General features: G+C 50.4%; 3 protein-coding genes across 4 annotated transcripts in view; all 3 read right to left on the bottom strand.

The window, feature by feature from the left end:
* Window positions 1–19,912, bottom strand: part of LOC306654886 (uncharacterized protein C15orf39) — a 381,506-nt gene that overhangs the window by 284,935 nt on the left and 76,659 nt on the right. The gene's annotated exons all lie outside the window — the stretch shown is intronic.
* On the bottom strand, window positions 116–6,590 carry NEIL1 (nei like DNA glycosylase 1). Of its 2 annotated transcripts, XM_079129365.1 has the most exons (12): window positions 6,329–6,590; window positions 5,958–6,105; window positions 5,536–5,597; window positions 4,654–5,107; window positions 2,531–2,650; window positions 2,377–2,440; window positions 2,053–2,152; window positions 1,537–1,664; window positions 1,173–1,200; window positions 935–996; window positions 560–725; window positions 116–394 (listed from the first exon to the last, which is right to left on the bottom strand). In XM_079129365.1, the coding sequence occupies exons 4-12, from the start codon at window positions 5,085–5,087 to the stop codon at window positions 324–326; spliced, it is 1,173 nt and encodes a 390-aa protein (XP_078985491.1). In that variant the 5' UTR covers window positions 5,088–5,107; window positions 5,536–5,597; window positions 5,958–6,105; window positions 6,329–6,590; the 3' UTR covers window positions 116–323. The 2 variants fall into 2 exon arrangements, with proteins under 2 accessions (XP_078985491.1, XP_078985492.1); XM_079129366.1 differs by lacking the exon at window positions 5,536–5,597.
* COMMD4 (COMM domain containing 4) lies at window positions 9,447–13,113 on the bottom strand. Its single transcript, XM_079128947.1, has 8 exons — window positions 12,914–13,113; window positions 11,488–11,559; window positions 11,202–11,267; window positions 10,967–11,006; window positions 10,568–10,687; window positions 10,308–10,388; window positions 9,826–10,002; window positions 9,447–9,738 (listed from the first exon to the last, which is right to left on the bottom strand). The coding sequence occupies exons 1-8, from the start codon at window positions 12,914–12,916 to the stop codon at window positions 9,698–9,700; spliced, it is 600 nt and encodes a 199-aa protein (XP_078985073.1). The 5' UTR covers window positions 12,917–13,113; the 3' UTR covers window positions 9,447–9,697.

Raw genomic sequence — 19,912 nt, 5'->3', positions numbered from 1 at the left:
GGATGGGGGTCCAGTTTGCCTTGCTGAGGAGGCAGGCCCCCTGTCCCAGGGCAAAGTAGCAGGTCCTTCCAACCTGGCCATCTCAGACCTCCTGCAACAAGCCCAAGAAGTGCCAAGAAATTCAGTTTTATTAGCTTATTTTAAAAATAGATTTCTCACATGGGCTTTAAAAATGTGGAAGGTGAGGTACAATGAAAAATACCAGTTGTGTAGGGAACAGCCACTAGGCCCAGGGCATAAAGTCCTTAAAATACTGCTTCTAGGAATTCAGACCCCCAGATTGTTGGCAAGGAAAGGGTGATACAAACAAGATGAGCCTCCTGCTAAGAGGCTGAGGTTTCCCCAGATCCCTTGGATGGAGTGCCAGCCTTTTTTTTCCGGGATCTATGGCGCCCTGTGGGGAAGAACAGATGAAAGAGTTGGCTCAGACCACCATGCCGGGCTAGTCTCAGTGGCTTCCATCTGTTTGCATATTCCTGCATTGCCATCCCATTGGATCCTAAAGAAACACTTTGTAGGGGCTTCCTTCCCTCCCCAGAGGATGCTGAAGAAAGTCCACCTGTGGTTGCCTGTTGCCCCTTTCTCCTCCCTTTTTCAGGGACTGTGGGAGTTTCTAAGTCCTGTTGGAGGCTGGTCCCCTCACCCTGCTGGACTGCAGCCTTCTTGGGAAGGTGTTTCTGGGCCTTTCGTGTTCTGGAAGGAGCCTTGTTGGGAGGTGGAATGTCCTAGGCAGAGACACAGGTCCCCTGAGAATCCATGGCAGGCTTTCCTTAGCAGTTCAGAGGTTGGTTAGGACCCACCACTGACGGCGCCCCTGTCCCTGCAACCCATCCACCCACCTTCATCTAGGGCCTGTTTGGCAAGAGCCTGACCTGAGAGGTATGGCCAGGGCAGGAGAGAGTGTAGAGGAAGAGGCCAGAGCTAGCAACCATACCTCCATTTTGTCCTCGGGCCTCAGCTGTGATTCCTGGGATTTCTTTTTGCAGGACTTGCCCCCTGCAGGACACAATGCTGGAGCTGGAGGGTCCTGTGGCCTCAGCCCCTTTCTCTAGACTCCTACTCTATTGAGTGACTCCAGGGTTGGAGAGGGATGGGATGAAGAAAGGTGCTAGAGCCCTTGCAACAAGAAGTTCTCTCTGCTATCCAAGCCTGTTACATGAAGAGTTGCTTACCTTTAGGTGCCAGAGGTCCAGGATCCCCCTAAAATGATATAAGGACAATTCTGGAATCAACCTGGGTTGGGGTGGGGGCAGTTTTCCTCGGAGAGGTGAAACTTCCATCTGTCCAGATTAATATAGCTCCCCATGTAGTAAGACACTGACTTCCCCCAAAGTTAGTTCACACCAACAAAGCTGTCTTGCCCTTGGGCTGCTCCACCAGCTTGGGACCCTGGGGGTCAGGAACAGTAACCCTTGAGAAGCCTTCATAGGTCCTAGGCATCTCCACCTGGGAAAGACTCCCAATTCCTGCCCTGCTGTGCCTTCCACCCAACAGGATTCCCTGGAATCTCTGCCTATGCCAGCAATAGAGCCAAACCTGGAACCAGATAGTACGGCCATGCCGATCCCTCAGGGAGCTCATGCCTGGCATGCCATAGCACCTCAGCCAGGCTCGAAAGGCAGCAAAGTCTTCCTCTCCATGCTCCAGCCCGTAGCCTTTGCCCCCTATGGGACAGAGGAACCAGTGGAGGTCAGAGGGCAGACTCAGGTTGGGGAGAAGTGGGCAGCCTGGTTCAACTTGGCTCAGACCACAGCTGCATAAAACTGATGAACTGAGCCAGCGGGCCAAGCTCCCTCTCCTCCCACCTTGATTAGTGTCATTCTGGGCCATGGCTGCCCCACCCTGGAATAGGGTTGCCCTGCCTGTTACAGGGGTGACTTGGAGGGAACAGACACTTGCCAAGATAGGCCTAGTCTTTTTAGTCACAACCAGGTCTATGAACTCCCATCCACCAGTTGGAGAACCAGGCTTACATGGAAGGAAAACTGCCCCAGGGCCATACAAAATGCTGAAGCAGAGGTCAATGGCCATCTTGGCCTCCCCAGGTCTCACCCAGCTGGACCACTTCCTTGGGCACTGAGTGGCACAGTTCCAGCAGGTCTGGGTTCTGCAGCTTGGTCCTGATCTTCTGGCTCAGGGTCATCTCTGGGCTCTGAAAAAGGGGCAAGGAAGACCTGGCTATCAGCATGGGGCAGGGCCACTCTGAAGACAACAGACTTCCTCTTGGAGCTTGGCTGGAGCTCTGAGGCAGCTCATACCTCCCCCCACAAACACATTGTTGAGCTAAGCAGGAGACATCCATGCCCTTGCCACCATGCCAACATGAGGTACTGGCACGCATGCTCATGCACAATCCCTCCCTCTTGGCACCCTCACCGGCCGGTGATGCTGCAGGGCCTCTAGCACGGTGCGGGCCTTCTCAAAGGGAGGGATCCTCAGCCTGGAGTGGTGTTGGGGAGGGACAAGGTTGAGCAGTGAGTATTGGCACACCTAGCCCCACAGCCCTCATGCCCTTGGCCCGTCTACTGACCGGTATAGGATCTCTGCTCGCAGATAGTTGCCAATGCCATTGAAGAACCTCTGGTCCAAGAGGGCTTCGCAGATGGGCCGGTCAAAGGCCTTGTTTGATAGGTTTCGTAGCACGTTCTCCCTGGAGGGGCACAGCCTGATGTGTAAGACCCAACCCCAAACCTCTGGGCTAGAGGAAGGCCTGGGAAAACCTATTCCTGGGTACAAGGAGGAGACTGGGTGTCCCAGCTCCCCTTCCTGCCTCAGTGCTACGTAGGCATCTGAAGCTTCAGTTTTCCTATCTGTTAAAAGGGAACAATATGGGATTTAAATTTATTATGAAAGGTGAAAAATACCAATTAAAAGCAAAGTGTTCAAGCTAGGTGCAGTGGTACACACCTGTAATTCCACCGACTCAGAGGCTGAGGCAGGAGGATTGCAATTTTAAGGGCAGCCTCAGCAACTTAGCTAGACGCCATCTCAAAATAAAAAAGGGTTGGGATGTAGCTCAATGGTAGATTAACCCTGGGTTCAATCCCCCAGTACCACCACTGAAAAAAAAAAAAAGGTAATGTGTTCAAGGTCATGCATCTATATATGTGGTTATGTACTTATCACTGAAATGCCTTAGATGACTCAGGACAATTTTCAGTACAAGGTGATCACAGGACCTCAGGTGTATCTGCAGTCTGCAACACCCTGTCTAGGATTCATGGTTGGTTAGAGACCATATGTGGATTTGACATTGGTTGGCTCCACTCTTCTCAAGACCCTAAAGATTGACTGACTATGTGCAGAAGGCATGTGAGGGCAAGCCCTGGCTAGTGAGCACCCAGCAGCCCACCTCCAAGGGCCAGGGGTCTCCTCACTCATGAAGAAATGCATCTTGTTTCTTTATGGGAAAAGACCAAGGAAGAATGACTGGATGATGAATACAAGGAAAATGTGACAAGGCTGGGGTTAAGGTAAGAGTGGAGGGTTCACTGGGTGATGCTTAGATCCTCACAGGCTCCCCAGCTGAAGACCGAGAAGACAGCCTCAATGCTCATCATGAGAATCTTCAGAGTCAGCTGGCAGAGAACCTATGAGCTGATTCCCCAGGAAAGGGGAGCTGGAAGGAAGCCAGAACCATGGAAAGAGATTTCCCTGGGGAGGCATCCAGTTTCATGCCTGGGAAGGCCAGAAGTCAGTTGACCTTCCAGGGTGATCAAGTCTCCTAAGTGTCAACTGCAGGCTCAAGGTCCCTCCAGGAGGGAGAGCTTGCAAAGTGCACTTCAAGCCTTTGCCTCTGTGTTTTTTGCCAGGTAGAATGCTTTCCTCCATGGCTTTGCATGGCTGGCTCAGTCCTGTCAGGCCTCAGCTCAAATGTCCCTTTATTAGAGTGATCATTCCTAAGATACTCCCCTACCCACTCTTCCTCCTTCACCTGTTGGATTTTTCCTCAGGTGTTTGTCTATTGGAACTTATCTTGTGTCTCCTGGTTCCCTCTTCCAACCTGAATATTATTGCTGCCGGAGCAGGGGCCACATTCTTGCCACTGCTGAAGCCTTGACTAGAACAAAGCCTGGCACAGAGTAGCAACAAACTCGTACATAATTTTTAGAGGAAAGGAAATGGCTGACACCATGTCATCTTAGGTGACCTCTATCACATCCCAAGTGAGTTATTACTCTTCCTGTAGGCAACAGTTAGTCACAGAGGGGACCACAGGACACAATTCAGAATGTGGTATAGAGCAACAAAACCTGACTTAGAAACTATTGTCATTAGGTGGTCACTTTCACACCCCCTTGAAACATCTGTGTAGCTTCACCTCTTGCTGTGTTGCCAAAACCCTTCACCTTTCCTAGCTTCCTGGGAGCACCAAGGAGCAGAGTGGAATTCTGGGCCTGAGCTCCACCTTCAATAGTAACTGGCTCTGTCTTCAGAGCAGTGTCCAACCATCCACCTCTAGGCTGCCTTCACCTCCCACATCAGTCCATATCCGTTGACTCAGGGAGCTAAGGGACAGGGCATGGACACTCTTGGTCCACACATGAGGGAACTCTCTGAGGGTTGAGACCCATACCCTGTTGGCCAATAAGGCACTCGCCCAGAGCCAGACCTGGAGCCCAGGCCTCTTCATTACACCTGGTGCCATCCTACCTGAACTGCTCATACTCCAGCAAGACACAGGGCCCACGACCTGGCTGCCATTTGCCCCCAGGGTCCCAGTGGCCGAATCGGCGAATGTCCACGAAGCACAGGGCAAGCCGGGGGGCAGGTGGAGCTGTGTAAAAGCGCAGATGGGCATGGGGTGGCAATGCATCAGCAGGTGCCAGCTGAAAGGAGCCAGACATGCCAAAGCGGAAGACAAGGGCCAGTGGCTCCTGTGGGGGCTGGGCCCCAGGCAGGGGGCTCAGTGTCAGGCGCAGCTCTTTGCCCCGGGCTGAGGCCGAGATATGATAGGCACTGCTCTCAAAGGGCACCTCGGGGTTGCGGCTGACGGAAGATTTCTCCACACGCCCACCAAACACCAGTCCTCTGCATGCTTTGTTCACAAAGTGACTGGCCAGATGCAGCTCAGGGCCCTCCGGCATTCTGTGGGAGTGGCTGTGCCCTGTAAGGGGAAGGAAGACTACAGGTTGGGCAAGGTGGCACCTTATAAGGTAGGAATCGTCACCTGTGATTTACAGAGAACTGAGTGACATGGCCATCTGTGACTGGCAGGAAAATGCTGGCCTGACCAAAGGCCCCATCCCCAAAGTACTGGAAAGTCAGGGCACTGGGAGCTCAGGCTGGGGAAGCAGCAGGACTCCCTCTTGCTCATTGATGTCTTCCAGGAGATTCTACTGCTGCTTTTAGAATGAGGTCCAAATCCTTTCCAGTGCCTGTCATCTTGTGCCCCATCTCACCCCGCCCCCACTTGCTCCAAGCACACTGCTCTTCTCCCCACCTCCAGGCCTTTGCCCCCAGCTGTCTCTTCCACTGGGACACTTGAGGGGGTCCTCTCCAACGCCCCAGATATACTATCCCCCTCCCTCCTACCTTGTTCTTTCTCTTCTGGCCTTCCACAAAGAATCTCAGTGTCTCCTCTCCACCGCCTCTACCTGCGATTGCAACCCAGAGAGTAAGCTGCTTACTCATCACCCCACCGCTCAGATGGCCCTGCATCTGCCCAGCACCCACCGCAGGAACGTGCCCGAGCCGGATGGAAGTCAGGGGGCTGCATACTGGGACAGCTGTGAACTACAGCCGGCCAGGACTGCGATGGGCCCGCCCTCCACTCTGATCAGGGAGGGGGCCAGGACCAGGACGAGGGAATGGTACGTTTGTGCGGAGCCAGGTTCTCAAAGACCCGAAGAGGGAGGTGGGGACTCCAGAAAGGGCTTCCTGAGCTCAGGGCCCTAGTCCCCGGGGAATTCGTGGTGCCCGGTTGGCGCCTCGGTCCCAAGGGACGTTTAACTCACCTCTTCACTTTTGCTCGGCTGCTTTGCCACTTTCCTCTGACGCCAGGACTTTTCCGGATCAGAGGCAAAGGTGTGTGTCGGGTAGGCGGGTATTTAATCGGGACAAAAGCCTTTACTTCGCCCTCCCCCACCGCAGCTCCGCCCGGGCCTGGCAGCAGAAAGGGTTCGTTCTTTGGAAAAGGTAAACCTTCAGATTCCCAGTTTTTTGAGGGGCGGCGCCCCGTGGCCCTCCCCTGACCCGCCTCCGCTAGCTGCCACCCAATCCTTGGCTAACTCTGGCTCCCTTCCTTCTCCATGCTCCAAATCCTACCCCATCCGATCCTCGGCTCCGCGGTGCACCGCCACCTCGCCCCCGCTCTTTCCCCGGATACCTGCGCTCGGTGCGGTTCGCGGGCACTACGCAGCCACCAAGGGTTTAAAGCCAGCACCAGATCGAGCCTAAAAGAACTCTGGGAGTCGTGGTCGCCGCGCTGGCGCTTGCTGGGAAGTGTAGTTCCTGAGGGAGACCGCGCCGACTGAGATGGGGTCCCACTGGAGCTGGGAGATTCCTGGATATGGGATAAACTTGGAGGCAGTCACCTGGCTGGGCGGTGGCAGAAAAGCCTATCTTCCTGCTGCCCGACGCCGGCAGGAACTCGTCAGATCTGGAGCCCTGAGTTGCAACTGTGTGTGCAGCTGGGGGAAGTCGCCGGCTAGTTGCGAGGAGTCAACACCCCCAGCAGGAAACGGTGGCGACGTCCCAATGCAAAGCCACTTGCAGCTGTGCACAGGGATGCACAGGTGTTCTATAAACGTAGGCCCTGGGGACCCAGTGATGGCTTTAAGTGTCATTGCACACACTGTCAATCATAACAAACAAAAACATCGTCACTGCCTGCTAGGCGGAATGGGCAGTCAAGCAACAAAAATCAGGTGCACAAAAGTTGAACCCACTTCAGATGGTTCTGATCCTTGTTGGGTGGGTTGTTCTGCGGGGACTAAATGATGAGGTCTGGCTATCATAACCTCAGGCACAAAAAGTGCGAACAAAATAGTATGCCAGGCGGAAGGCCGGACCAGTGCAAAGACTCAGAGATTGGTTGAAAGAACCTGAGAAAGTGCTATGTGGTTGCAGGGTAGCTGGAGGTGGTGCTGGATGGGGAAGATAGAGGGCTCAGGCTGGAGCTTGGGAGGCCTCTGTAAGTTTGCATTTGTTTTAAGTGTAGCCAGCACTGGTGCCTGCCCCATACCATGATATGCCCTTCTTCATACTACTTCTGTTCCCTCTCTCATCTATTTATTTACTTACTTCAGCAGAAGTATTTTAAAGTAAATTAGACAAATCATGACATTTCATCCCCCATACTTCAGCACCCATTCCTAAAAAACAATTTCCTTACAAAGCCACAATACCTTTATCTTACCAAATAGTTAATAGCTTCTTTTTAAAAAATATTTTAGTTGCAGATGGACACAATAACTTTATTTATTTTTATGTGGTGCTAAGGATGGAACCCAGTGCCTCACATGTGCTAGGCAAACGCTCTACCACTGAGCTACAGCCCCAGTCCAATAATAGCTTCTTAATGTCATCTAATACCTAGTCCACATCCAAATCCCCCCACTAGTCCCCAAAACACTTTTTTTGGGGGGGTTACTGGGGATTGAACTCAGGGATACTTAACCACTGAGCTACAGCCCCAGCCCTTTTTATTTTTTGAGACAGGTCTTGCTAAGTTGCTTAGGGACACCATAACCAGCTATAGTTGGTTTGTTTTTCCCATCCTACCCACCTCATCTCCTTGTCCTCCTCTTTTTATTTTTTTTTAACCTTGATAATGACCTTTCTGAGAGTCCAGGTAGCTGTTTCTTGGAAGTGTGATTCACATTCACAATTTCTCTGAGGGTTCCTCAGAGTGCCATTAACTTGTTCCTGTATCTGGAGTTTTTTCTCCATGACGGAATGAGGGCTCAATGCTGGGTCATATATAGTCAGGGTTACCTCTTAGGAGCTGTTCTCTACTACAAATTGGATTACATCAGGAGGCACCCAATACTTTAGTGAGGCTCAAATCGATCAAGGCGGAGGCTGTGACAGCCAGACCTCTGCATTGCTTGGTTGTCGTGGTGGTGGTGGGTTGGTTTGTTTGGTACCAGGATTGAATCCAGGGATGCTTAACCACTGAGCCACATCTCCAGCCCTTTAAAACAGGGTCTTGCTGAGTTGCTGAGGGCCTCACTATGTTGCTGAGGCTGGCTTTGAACTCACGATCCTCCTGACTCAGCCTCCCAAGTCATTGGGATTAGAGCATGCACCACTACACCCAGTTAGACCTCTACATTGCGAAAGGTACGTGTCACATCTTGAAAGCAACCTATGGAGTGCCTTAGTATTTTTTTCTCTTTTCAATCAGGGGTATAATTTATATAGAGTACAATTCACCCTTTTCAGTGTAAGTTTTGAAAGATGTATACAGTTGTGCAACTGTAGCCACAATCAGGATATAATACACATCACAGCATGACTTCAACAGATAAGACACAGAAACAACCTAACGGTCCATCTGCAGATAAATGAATTTTTTAAAAATGTGGTATATACACACAGTGGAGTAGAATTCAACTTTACAAAAGGAATACTTCCATTGGCAGCAACATACATAACCTTCAGGACATTAGGCTAAGTGATATGAGTTAGTCACAGAAGAACTAATACTGCATGTCTACTTGACGTGTCTAAAATCAACAAAGATGAAAGCACAAGAGAGAATGGTGGGTGCCAGAGTGGGGGTGCAGGGTCTACAATTTCAGTGAAGCAGGATGGGTAAGTTCTAGAGACCTCCTTGGACTCTCCCTGCCCCACCCCAGCACTGGCCTTTCCAAAAGGAGCACTGAATGGCCTAAAGATAAAGACCATATATCTTAGCTCCAGCTGCTAGAAGGGAGTCCACCGACTGGGTGGTTTAAGTCTCTTTCTCACAGTTCTGGAGGCTGGGAAGCCCTTGCTCAAGGTGCTGGCAGATCGATTTCCCAGTGAGGGCCTGTTTCCTGGCTTGTAAACAGCCACCTTCTTCCCTGGGCTCACAGGACCCTTCTCAGTGCACAAGCAAGGACAGCATGGCTTCCACACTCAAACTGTAGGGACATGACCACTCAGTCTGTAACACCCTTCCTGTTGCCACTAAGTGGTCCAGGCCTGGGTCCTTCTCTCTTCCTACAGAAGAGGGCAGTGAACAGGGCATCTGGCATCTAGGCCACTCACTTGCTACCAAGTTGGGGATAAGACCAATGCACACAGGGCAGAGCCAAGAGCATCACAAGTCTGGGAACCAGCACCCCATCTACAGATGCTCCTGTCTATAGACACGCCGTTCATTTGGGGCTTCAGTCAGCAGCGAGAAAATGAGTGATGGGTTAGGTCAGAAATGTCACTTGTCTTTTTCACAAAAGCCCTCAATTAGAACTCAGAAAAAAGAAAAAGCAACAACAACAACAAAACCCTCACATACACACCTTTACATTCTTGTTTATTTTTCCTGCTCACAAAAACACCTGACCAGTGCCTTTCAAGGGGAGAAGATGATGGAAAAGGTCCTCAGAAGCCCTATGCTGAAGTCTCAAGTGGGAAGCCAGGCATCCAGAGAACCAGAAGGCCAGGCCAGGCCCTGCAGCATCCTAGAACGAGGGCCAGGCCCAGAAGTTTTGGAAGGCAGCAACTTGACACAGGAAGGGCAGCTCCACACAGGTCAGGAACACCCTTCTCAGCCCAAGGAGCTCATCAGGCTCTGGGCCTGCTTCAGTTCTGCAGGGGCAAGAAGTGGGCAGGAGGGAAGCAGTCAAATGAGGTCTGGGAGGGCCCCTCACCCCTCCAGGTACAGCTGAACCTCACCTGCCAGGAGAACCTGGAACTTGTCTGCTGAAAGGGACATGACCACAGGCTGGGCCAAGGCACCTGACGCAGGTGCCACCTCCAGTCGCAGGTGGACCATGGGCTCTTCCACAGAGCAGAGCAGGCTGGAGCTGAGGGTATAGTCCACCCGCCAGCCCACTCCTGCCAGCCTGTTCACTATAGAACAGGGTAGAGCATCTCTCAGGCAGGCCAGCCAGGCAGCCTGCAGTCCACATCCTAGCTTGGCCTGAAACACCTCAAGGCTGTGTGACCTCTCAAGTTCTTGCCCTCTGACCCAGGCCTGGTATAGTTATTAAGAATTCAAATATCCACCACAAGCCTCAGAGCAAATACAAACCTCTAGGCTGCAGTCAGGAGACCTAGGCCAGGTCCCAGCTCTGCACCTGCTCCATGTGCTTAGGCCTCTGAGAAGGGGCACTCGGCACACTGCATGTCCCTACCCTGGTGGGCCCCATACTCACCACGCAAGCTGCAGGCCCTCAGGTGCTCCTGCAGGGGGCTCTGCTTCTCCTCGTAACAGCGGCACAGGCTGGCAGCATGCTCTGGGGGCAGATGGCAGTTGGCTGAGGTGGCAGGTGGGGGTTATGGACTAGATCACCTAGAGGGCAAGTCTCAGGCTCCAGACCCAGAATGGGCAGGCACACTCAGGGTCACACAGCCTGGCCTGCTCTCTAGCAGCCCTTGCACACAGGTTACCCACCTGCCCACCCCCATCCTGTACCTTTGGGCAGCCCCAGCTGCTGCAGTTCACTGGACAAGGACTCGCCATCCACACTATGCTTGGCTGCACTGGAGAGGATGAAACTCAGCACTGCGACCGTGGCCTTCACATCACCTGACTCTGCAGACCCATGAGAGAGGCAGGGTGTCACTGTGGCTCCAGTTGCCTCCCTGATGTCCTGTTCATCTTCGGTTCAGAGCCCCATGCTTCCCTGAGCCACAGGCACTGCTACTGCTCCACCAGGAGCTGGCAGAGGATGGGGGAAGGATCACTGAAGTTTCTTCCCCTCTTGCTACTCCACTAAGGCAGGTGAGCGAGGGAGGAGGAGGGGTCCTCATGCCAGGCACCAGGATGAGTACCCAGCACCACCCAGGGCTTGTGGACACAGTAACTACTCACCAAACTTGGCGTCAGCAGTGAGCTTCAGGATCTTCTCATACTATGGGAAAAGGAGGCCCTCAGAGGGTGCCAGAGCCCTGCTCAGCAGACCCTCACCCCCATCCTGCATCCTGTGTGAGGAACAGGCTGGGGCTAGAGAAAAGGATGGGGGTGTCCAGAGAGGCTGGGAGGCTGGATCACCTGCCTCCCTGGGGTCATAAGGTCATGAGATAATGGGATCTTGGGCTGTACTTACATCAATCCCCTGTCCCAGAAGTTCCTTCAGCACCTGGCTACACAATAGCCGCAGCTTCACAGAGGACTGGAAGGAAGTGCTCATATTAGCTGGACTGACCCATCTCAACCCTCACTACTGGGGGACTGGATCACACAAGGATAGCCATGTGATCAAGGTCAGGCAGCATGGGAACAAAGGCTGAAAGCACTGAGGCCCCAGCCTGAGTGAGAGCCCCCCCTTCTACGTCCACAACCCCAGTGCCAACCTCCTCTCCCCCCACCCTGAGTAGACTCAATCACTCAACAATCTTGGCCAGTGTGCTGATCTCTGCCAGGACCCAGTCAGGACAGTCCAGATCACCACAGAACCGGAACCTCTGCAAGGGAATGAGGCAGGCAGGCTGCAGCAGGTGCTGAGGTGTGACCTGGATCCATGTACAATCCATCACTTGCCCTCCCCTCTAAGCAGACTGTTGGGAGAAGTCTTCCCCCAATGACCCATGCCACCACTAGGCCTTGTTGGTGCCTACTCCAGGCATTTATCTGCTCAGCAATCATCAACTGATTGCTTTCTCTGTGTCGGATTCCATCCTAAGAGCCAGAGGTTCAGAAGGAAACAAATCTCTCTTGCCTCCACTCCATCCCCACCACCTCTCCAGCCACACTGGCTTCCCTGCCACTCCATTTACGCCAACCCCAATCCTGCCTGTGCCCTTACTGTCTGCCATGGTTTGTTCTCTCTCATTTCATTCAGGGCTCTATTTAAACAACCCCTTGTCAAGTGGACCCTCTCAGATCATACTTCCTAAAATGGCCCCTTTCACAGGAAATTTGGGAGTCCCAAGAATACGTTCATTATCTTGATCATGGTGATCCAAGCCCCAGCAAGATTTGGCCTTTGCTCACTGCCCTGCCTCATCTTTCACCAACCTCTGATCAACCCTGCAGCTAGCCAAGAGGCATGCACTCTGGGGGAAGCCTCATCCCCTCACTGGGATCTACACACACTCCTCCCTGTCTGAAGATACCTTCCTCCCACTCTTGCTTCCCAGCCTCTGGTATACATATGGACTTCACCCAGCCAGTTTCCTCAATCCATTCTCAAGTGGATTCCATTCTCAGGAAGCCTCCCAACTCTACGCACAAGGTGCAGTCAGGCCTCTGCCCCTGGAGTCTTAACTGTGACCCCAATTCATGCCTCTGGCTTCACTCCCTTACTGCCGCTTAAGTCCCGGTGCCTGGCATAGACCAGGACTCAGAATATCTGCTGAATGAAAGGATGAGAAGTTCCAATCTAAAAACTACTCTCTGGCTCTGGAAAGAGCAGAGAGGATTCCCAATAGTGTGAAAGAGTGGACCGATTCCAAGTGGCACTGGAGGGCTGGGGCATGGGCACCATTGGAGGCCCTCTTAGGAACCCCACAGGTGGGAAGCCGGCTCCCGCCAACCCCTAGTTCCTGCTCCGGGAGGCGGGCGCTCTTTCTTCCGGTCAAAGAGGAACCCAGGACTCCACGCTGGCGGGCCTCCAAGCTGGCTGGCCTCATTGTCGCACCCCCGGGTGAGAATCAGGTGGCGGTTGGCGGGAGGGCTTTCTCTCCCGGGCCCTCGGCCCTCACCACCGCACCCATAGTGGTTAAGAAGTGCTATGTAGCTTCCTTCCACGCTCCCAGTGGCACCGACGCACGCTTCCCAACCCGTCACCCAGGCATCGCATCTCCGCTAGTGCCTCACCATCGCGCCTGGAGGCCGTGGCCCAGGACTTTCTCCTTCCCGTCGCGCAAGGTCAGCTGATCCTGCGATCACGTGACCCAGAGTTGCCGCGTCTGGGAGGGCGGGGCCGACTCCGAGAGTGTGCGAGCGGGTCTCCTCCCACTGGAGATGCCAGGACTCGAACGCACGCGCGTTGGTCTCTGTCTCCAGAATCCCTTCCTGGAAACCACCAGCGCCATCCCCAGTTTAACTGAGGGCAGAAGCAAGGCGGTAGGAAAGGAGGAGTGGGCGTCTTTTCATCTGTTTAGCTTGGGCAGGAGCCCAGGAGCCAGGGGTACTCAGGTCATTTCCGTGTTTTCCACCATTAAGCGATACCGTTGTATACAGCTGTGGGCTGTGCAAAGGGCCTATTTTTAAAACTTTATTGAAATATGATACATATACAGGAAATCGTGCATATTCTAAGTATAAAGCTTCAAGAATTTTTGTCAGCTGTACACCCCATGTAACCAGCACCCAGATAAGGAAACAGAACGTTCCCAGTACCTCCAGCTGTCTCCTTCGAGTGTGCCTGAATATTTTATTTCATTGAAGAACTGTCTTAGGTGCTAGCAGAAAGGACTGTAACAGTTTACAGGAGCAGGAAAACCCTTTTCCTACAGCTTCAGCAACACCAGAGTTTAAATTTTTGTCATATCTGATGAGAGAAAAAAAATTGCTCTAAATTGCTGTAGTATGCTTGTTGGTGACTGAGCAATTGTGGGTCTAGGAAACGTAAGTTTCCAAAGCTGACTTGAAAAGGTTTTTAAAATTTTTTAATTTAAAAAATTATTTGTTCTTTATATATATATGTGACAGCAGACTGTATTTTGGCATATGGTACATACATGGAGTATAACTTATTCTATTAGGATCCTATTCTTGTGGTTGTACATGATGCAGAATTACCCTGGTCTTCTATTCAAATACAAGGATAGGAAAGTTATGTCCCGTTAATTCTACTGTCCTTCCTATTCTCCTCCTCTTCCCTTCCCTTTGTTCCCCTTTGTCTAATCCAATGGACTGACTTGAAAAAGTTAAAAAATCAGAAACTAGACTAAGGAACAAAGAAGAAAATGAATAGTTTGAGATCTCTCCTTTCCTCAATACTGTGGCCTTGTCATCTACACCAGGTCTGCTAGTTGTCACAGCCTTTTAATCTTTCAAAGGACAAATAGAGGGCCAGGGATGTAGCTCAGTGGTAGAGTGCTTGCCCTGGCTTTGGTCCCCAGCACTGCAAAAGAAAAAGGTAAGGAATAGATAGAGCCCATGAAAATTAAACTGCTTCCTAAAATAGAAAGAAATCATGTCCCAGTTTGTGTTAAATTGATGCCATTCATAAAGAGTTTTTTAAAATCATAACACTAGCATGTCAAAGACAACAATGTGTTAAAGTACCCTGCCATGTCAAAATTATTTTAAGAATATTTGACTGGCTCAACTTGTGTTTAATCATATCAAGATGTGGATAGATTGAAAGATCATTTTTGATTAAAAAAATAGAAAAAAGGAAATCAGGAATAGATGAAAACTGCCTTAAGTTGATAGAGTATTTGAAAAACAAAAGAGCAAACATAACATCAGACAGACAAATAAATTATTTAAATTTGGGAAGAAGGTAAAAAGTGGACAGCATGTCCTTTTCATGTCATTCAGAGCTTCATTTCACAGATATTTGTTTCACAAATAAAATTATTTGGTTACTTAGAGCAGTGTTCTCAAACTTTGGAGTGTCCCTGAAGGACCTGTGAGCTTGTTGAAACAGATTGCAGGGACACCACCACCCCCATACACCTAGTTCAGGATATCTGGGTTGGGACCTGAGAATGTACCTTTTTAACAGAGTTCCCAGGTGATGGCAATGCTTTTGGTTTGTTATCACACCAGAAAACCACTAATAGAAGATGCAACTGAAAGTTACATGTTAATTGAAGTTAGAAATTCTGTTCAGTAGCAAAGATAACCCTCAATGATTATAGTTTTCTTGTCCTGTACAACATTAATGAGTTTTGTGTCTAACTCAGCACACATTTCAAAATGCCTTTCCTGATGTGCTATAGATACTGTTTCTCAACAGTTTCTCAAACTAGCTGTGCCATCTATAGGCCCAGAGCCCTGGACCCACTGCAGGGTGGCCCACCCTTCCTTCCCAGTGTTCTTTGAGACTGAAGGCAACCATGGTGAAGTGCCCTGTGTCCAAATGAGGCCTGGGGCCAAGAAAGGTGAGGGGTTGTCTGACCTGCTCTTCACCAGGCCCCAGAGCAGTCCCACTGAGCCCAACACCAGATCCCAGGGACTGGTCCACCTGCAAGAGGTAGCTCAAGCTCTCCCCACTTCTCCAGAGAGAATTCCCTCATGAGCTTCCAGGGCTTGTGCTAACTGGTGTATATCTGGTCTTGCAAGTAGAGGACATCTTCCAACTGGAAAGCAGGGGACAGTCGTTCTGCACATCAGTCCTCTGCAAGAAGAATGCCAGACTCAGAGCAGCCATTAATCTTTGGCCCAGATAAGAGGCCCTTCAATAGGTGGCACACTCCTGTAATCCCAGGAGTTCAGGAGGCTGAGGCAGGAGAATCGCAAGTTCAAAGCCTGTCTAAGCAACTTAGTGAGGCCCTGAACAACTTAGCAAGACCCTGTCTCAAGATAAAAAAATAAAACAGGCTGGGGATGTGGCTCAGTGGTTAAGTGCTCCTGGGTTCAACCTCTAGTAACCCCCTAAAAATGTGATACCTCAAATGAGAGCTCCTCTTCCTACCTCCTGATTGTGCCCCTGCTATTCTCACCTGACTACTCTCCAAAAACCTCTCCATGTCCCTGGGAAGTAACCTCCTTCTTGACTTCTCAGAGCTGTTGCCCCAACCCCCATTTTCTACCTTTCATGCAGTGCAGAGAGATGACCAGTTTCTAATCCTCGGTCTGGGCAGAGCGTAAGGAGTCAGGTGGACCTGGTGGCCTGGCTGTTCCCTTTTTCCCACCTACACACAGTAAAAGGGCAGGATGCCTAGCCATCAGCCTTGCCCCCACTGCCACTGTCCTCTAGGCCAGAACTGTAGGGTCCTCCTCTTCTCATCTGAGGTAGCAGCACTGGATGGAGGGATTTTATTTTCAGTGCCGGGGATCAAACAAGGTCCTCTCACAACAGTAAGCAAGCACTGTACCGAGGTCCATTCACAACACTGGGTGAAGACAGGGACAGGACTGATCTGAAGGATGAGTAAATCAGGGACAATCCATGGGGTAGAGTGCAGCACGGAGTGTTAGATCAAGCTCTCTATGCTCACCTGAAACAAAGGAGCCAGAGACCCACAGGTGAGCACCCCCTCATCCAGCCCCATCTACCTCACAGGTGGAAAGGGGGACTTCATAAGGGAGTTGAGGCAAGCAGAAAAGGCCACACCACCTCCATCTGACCTCCTACTGTCCTGGGAGAAAGGGAGAGCTCAGCTGGAGGTCTCGAGAGCGCTGGCCCAGCACTAGTGGAGGCGAGGCTCAGGAAGGGGCAGGAGCAGCGGCAGCCCGAGTCACAGAGCCCACGGAGGAAAGCCCTAGCCAGAGTTCAGGAACCCTGATGTTAGCTCAGGGCCCTATACATCCCCCCAAGATCGAGGTGGGGTCCAGTTTGGCCTCTGGCCAAGATGTAATCTTCTGGCTTCCAACGCCCAGGCCCACCTCACCTGTCCTTTCCCCCCCTCACCTGCAGCCAGCATGAAAGCCCTACATAAAAGGTGAGCAATCCCTGAGCGGGCCTACGGGGCTGGGGACACAGCTCCTGGGGATGGTGCAGGTGAGGTCAATCCCTGAGTCTCTGTGCAATCTTCAACCTCAGCTGGGCCTTGCCACGCCACACAGCTGTGGTCGGGGGCTTCAGGAGAGGCCAGGGGATGCCAGGGACAAGGCCTTCCTGAGAAATCCACAACAGCACTGCTGTTGCCAGACCCACCACAAACCCCACGTCCCCTGGTCTGCCTCCCAAGGCTTCCTTGCGTCCCCTCCCCAGTCTGCTAAACACAGAACTGGTCCCACCTGGACCCACTGGAGAAGGCCTTGTGAACCACCTGTTGGGAGAGTAGCTCTACCTTGGTTTACTCTTTCATTCACTAAATGTCCACTGTCCACATTTATTTTTTTTTTTATTTTATTTCATGGTGGTACTGAGGATTGAACCCAGGGGTCTCATCTCCAGCCCTTTTAGTATTTTGAGACAGAGTCTTGCTAAGTTGCTTAAGGCTTCTCTAAGTTGCTGAGGCTGGCTTTGAACTCATGAGCCTCCTGCCTCTGCCTCCTCAATCACTGGGGTTACAGGTGTGCATCACTGCTCCCAGATCCCACTGTCTACTTTTCTATGCCAGCCCTGGGGTGATAGGTCAAGCAGGACACATGCCCTAAAGGCTCCCTCTCTATTTAGGGACGGGCAGACTGTCAACTGTGAGTTGCCCTTTGTAAGGGGATGGGATGCCAGGGCTGAGTGCAGAAGAGCACCTCCCCCCAGGAGTGATGGAGGGTATGAATGTGGAGGGGGTGGAGGCAAACACAAGCAAGGGCGTCCACGTGAGAGCTCCACGTGTGCACGGCCCAGAAGAACTTGGGGCAGGCACAGGCCTGGGCTGTCTGGAAGACTCTTGACCATGCTGGATCACAGGTAAAGGCTTCATGGTGATTTTATGTATGTATATAGGTATGTAGTTAGGTATGTATTTTGATACCAGGGATTGAACCCAGGGGCGCTTAACCACTGAGCCACATCCCCAACCCATATTTTATTTTGAGACAGGGTCTTGCTGAGTTGCTGAGGCTGGCCTTGAACTTGCAGTCCTCCTGCTTCAGCCTCCTAAGCTGCTGGGATTATAGGCGTGCACCACACCTGGCTCATGTTGCTTTTTAAAAGACCATTTTTAATACACTTAAATCATATAATTGAACGTGATTACTGCTATAAAATCGTGACTGAATATGATTATTGTAATACAAATCACAAAATTAGAGAAGTTAAAAAACATACTAAAAAAATCAGAAAGCCTCTTCTCTCCCCAAATAACTGCTTTAACAGTCTTTTCCCCATACATATGCAACTGTACATGTAAATTCCATGAGATGCATCTTGCTTTGTATTCTGTTTTGTAGACTGTTTTATCCACTCCCTAGTAGACAGGGACAGGCTTTAAACAGGCACTGCCAGGGATCTGTCCAGATGCCCCAGCAGGGACTGTGGGCAAGTCCTGCCCTGCTCAGCCACTATTTTCTTGGTCTAATTAAGGGCCCGAAGTGGTGGGAAGAGGTCTAAATCAGTGTTTCACAAAGTTGGGGCCACCACATTTGGCTCTGTTGGGTAGGCACTGCACAACTCCAGGCGGAGGACATTCTTGGCATAATCTCTGAACAGAGCCCTCAAACTGGGCGATGATGGGCCCTGCCCAAATGTGCTATGCAAAGCTGTGGTGCTAAGGAAGATTTTGGGTGGTGTCCAGATGCATTTATTTTTATGGTTACCTTCCATTTGTGGTAAATGATACTGGTTTCCATTCCTACCAGAATCACCTGGGGGTGGGGCTTGTCAAATCAGATTGCTGAGGCCGGCTCCCCAGGGTTTCTGATTCAAGAGATCTGGGGTGGAGCCTGAGACTGCGTCTCTAACATGCTCTAAAGTACTTCAGATGCTGCTGGCTCAGGGAATCAAGAGTTTCCTATTTAGATACAGTTAAGCTTTAAACATGAGTTGATTTAAAGTGCACAAATAGATGTTCAACATCACTAACCATTAGGGAAATGCAAATTAAGATTCTGGTGAGATATCACTTCATACACATCAGAACAGATAAAATAAAAAGCTAAACAACTAAAATCTGAAAAAAAAAAAAAAACAAAACAGTATCAAGTCCTGGTGAGAATGCAGAATAAACTGGACCTCTCATACATTGCTGGTGAGAATGTACAACGTTATACTCTGGAAAACAGTGTGGCAGTTTCTTTTAAAATTAAGCTTACACCTTCTATATGTAACCTAGCAATTGCTCCGGCATTTATTCCCAAAAAATTGAAAACTTATCTCCACAAAAACTTGTATATGATTAAAAACAAAAACAAAACAAAAAATTCTTAAGGGGGAGGGGGGGTAACTCTGTGGTAGAGCATTTAGCTAGCATGCACACAATCCTTGAGTTCCATCCCCAGCACCACACACACACACACACACACACACACACACACACAAAAGCAAAAACTGTACAGGATTGTTCACAGCATATTTATTTGTAATGGAAACAAAAAAAAAATATCCCTCAATGGTTAAGCAAACTTCAGTGCTTCCAGATTATGACATACCATTCAGCAGATAAGAAGAAATGCTCAATAATTTGGCAGGATCTCAAGGACATTATGCCAAGTATGGGGGTGGAGGGAGCCAATCTCAAGGTCACCTTCTGTATGGAATAGTTCTGTATCTTAATTGTAGTGGTGGTTATGTGAATCTACCTATGTGATAAAATGACATAGAGTTTACAGGTGACACTGATACTGTACTAACGTAAAAGGTAACTATTGGGGCAGGGGATGCAGTCCAGTGGTTAGAGCACTTGCCCACCATGCAGGAGGCCATGGATTCATTCCCCAGTATTGCCCCCTGTCAAAAAAATAACTATTGGAGGAAACTGACAAGACATGGAACCTCTCTGTACCATCTTTGAAATTTCTTCTGAATCTATAATTGATTCAATTTTTTAAAAAATTAAGTTGATTTAAACAAAAATATTGATAGCATTCAGGTCTGAAAAACCGTTGGTACAATAAACTGGATTGTACAATGCTTCTTCCATCAGACCCTTCCCCAGACCAGGTCACCTGCAGGAGTTGGACTCTGGTCTCTTTCCTGCTTGACTTTGGGTAGGTTTGCCAGATGAAATACAAGAGGCCCAGTTAAATTTAAATTTCTAACAAACAGTAAGCAAGTATAAATACGTCCCATGAATGTTTGGAATATAATTGAAA

Source organism: Sciurus vulgaris, assembly GCF_902686455.1.
Source record: "Sciurus vulgaris genome assembly, chromosome: 2".
NCBI classification, from domain to species: domain Eukaryota; kingdom Metazoa; phylum Chordata; class Mammalia; order Rodentia; family Sciuridae; genus Sciurus; species Sciurus vulgaris.
This window is presented reverse-complemented; position numbering and strand designations above follow the sequence as displayed.

Excerpts from the sequence above, each read along its gene's own strand:
- NEIL1 (XM_079129365.1), bottom strand. The coding sequence starts at position 5,087 with ATGCCGGAGGGCCCTGAGCTGCATCTGGCCAGTCACTTTGTGAACAAA. Across the intron at positions 2,153-2,376 it reads CCCTGCAGCATCACCGGCCG|AGCCCAGAGATGACCCTGAG; the intron begins GTGAGGGTGCCA and ends CCCCTTTTTCAG. Across the intron at positions 395-559 it reads GGGGCAACAGGCAACCACAG|GGCGCCATAGATCCCGGAAA; the intron begins GTGGACTTTCTT and ends TCTTCCCCACAG.
- COMMD4 (XM_079128947.1), bottom strand. Across the intron at positions 11,007-11,201 it reads TTCTGGGACAGGGGATTGAT|TATGAGAAGATCCTGAAGCT; the intron begins GTAAGTACAGCC and ends CTTTTCCCATAG. Across the intron at positions 10,389-10,567 it reads GCAGCTGGGGCTGCCCAAAG|AGCATGCTGCCAGCCTGTGC; the intron begins GTACAGGATGGG and ends ATCTGCCCCCAG.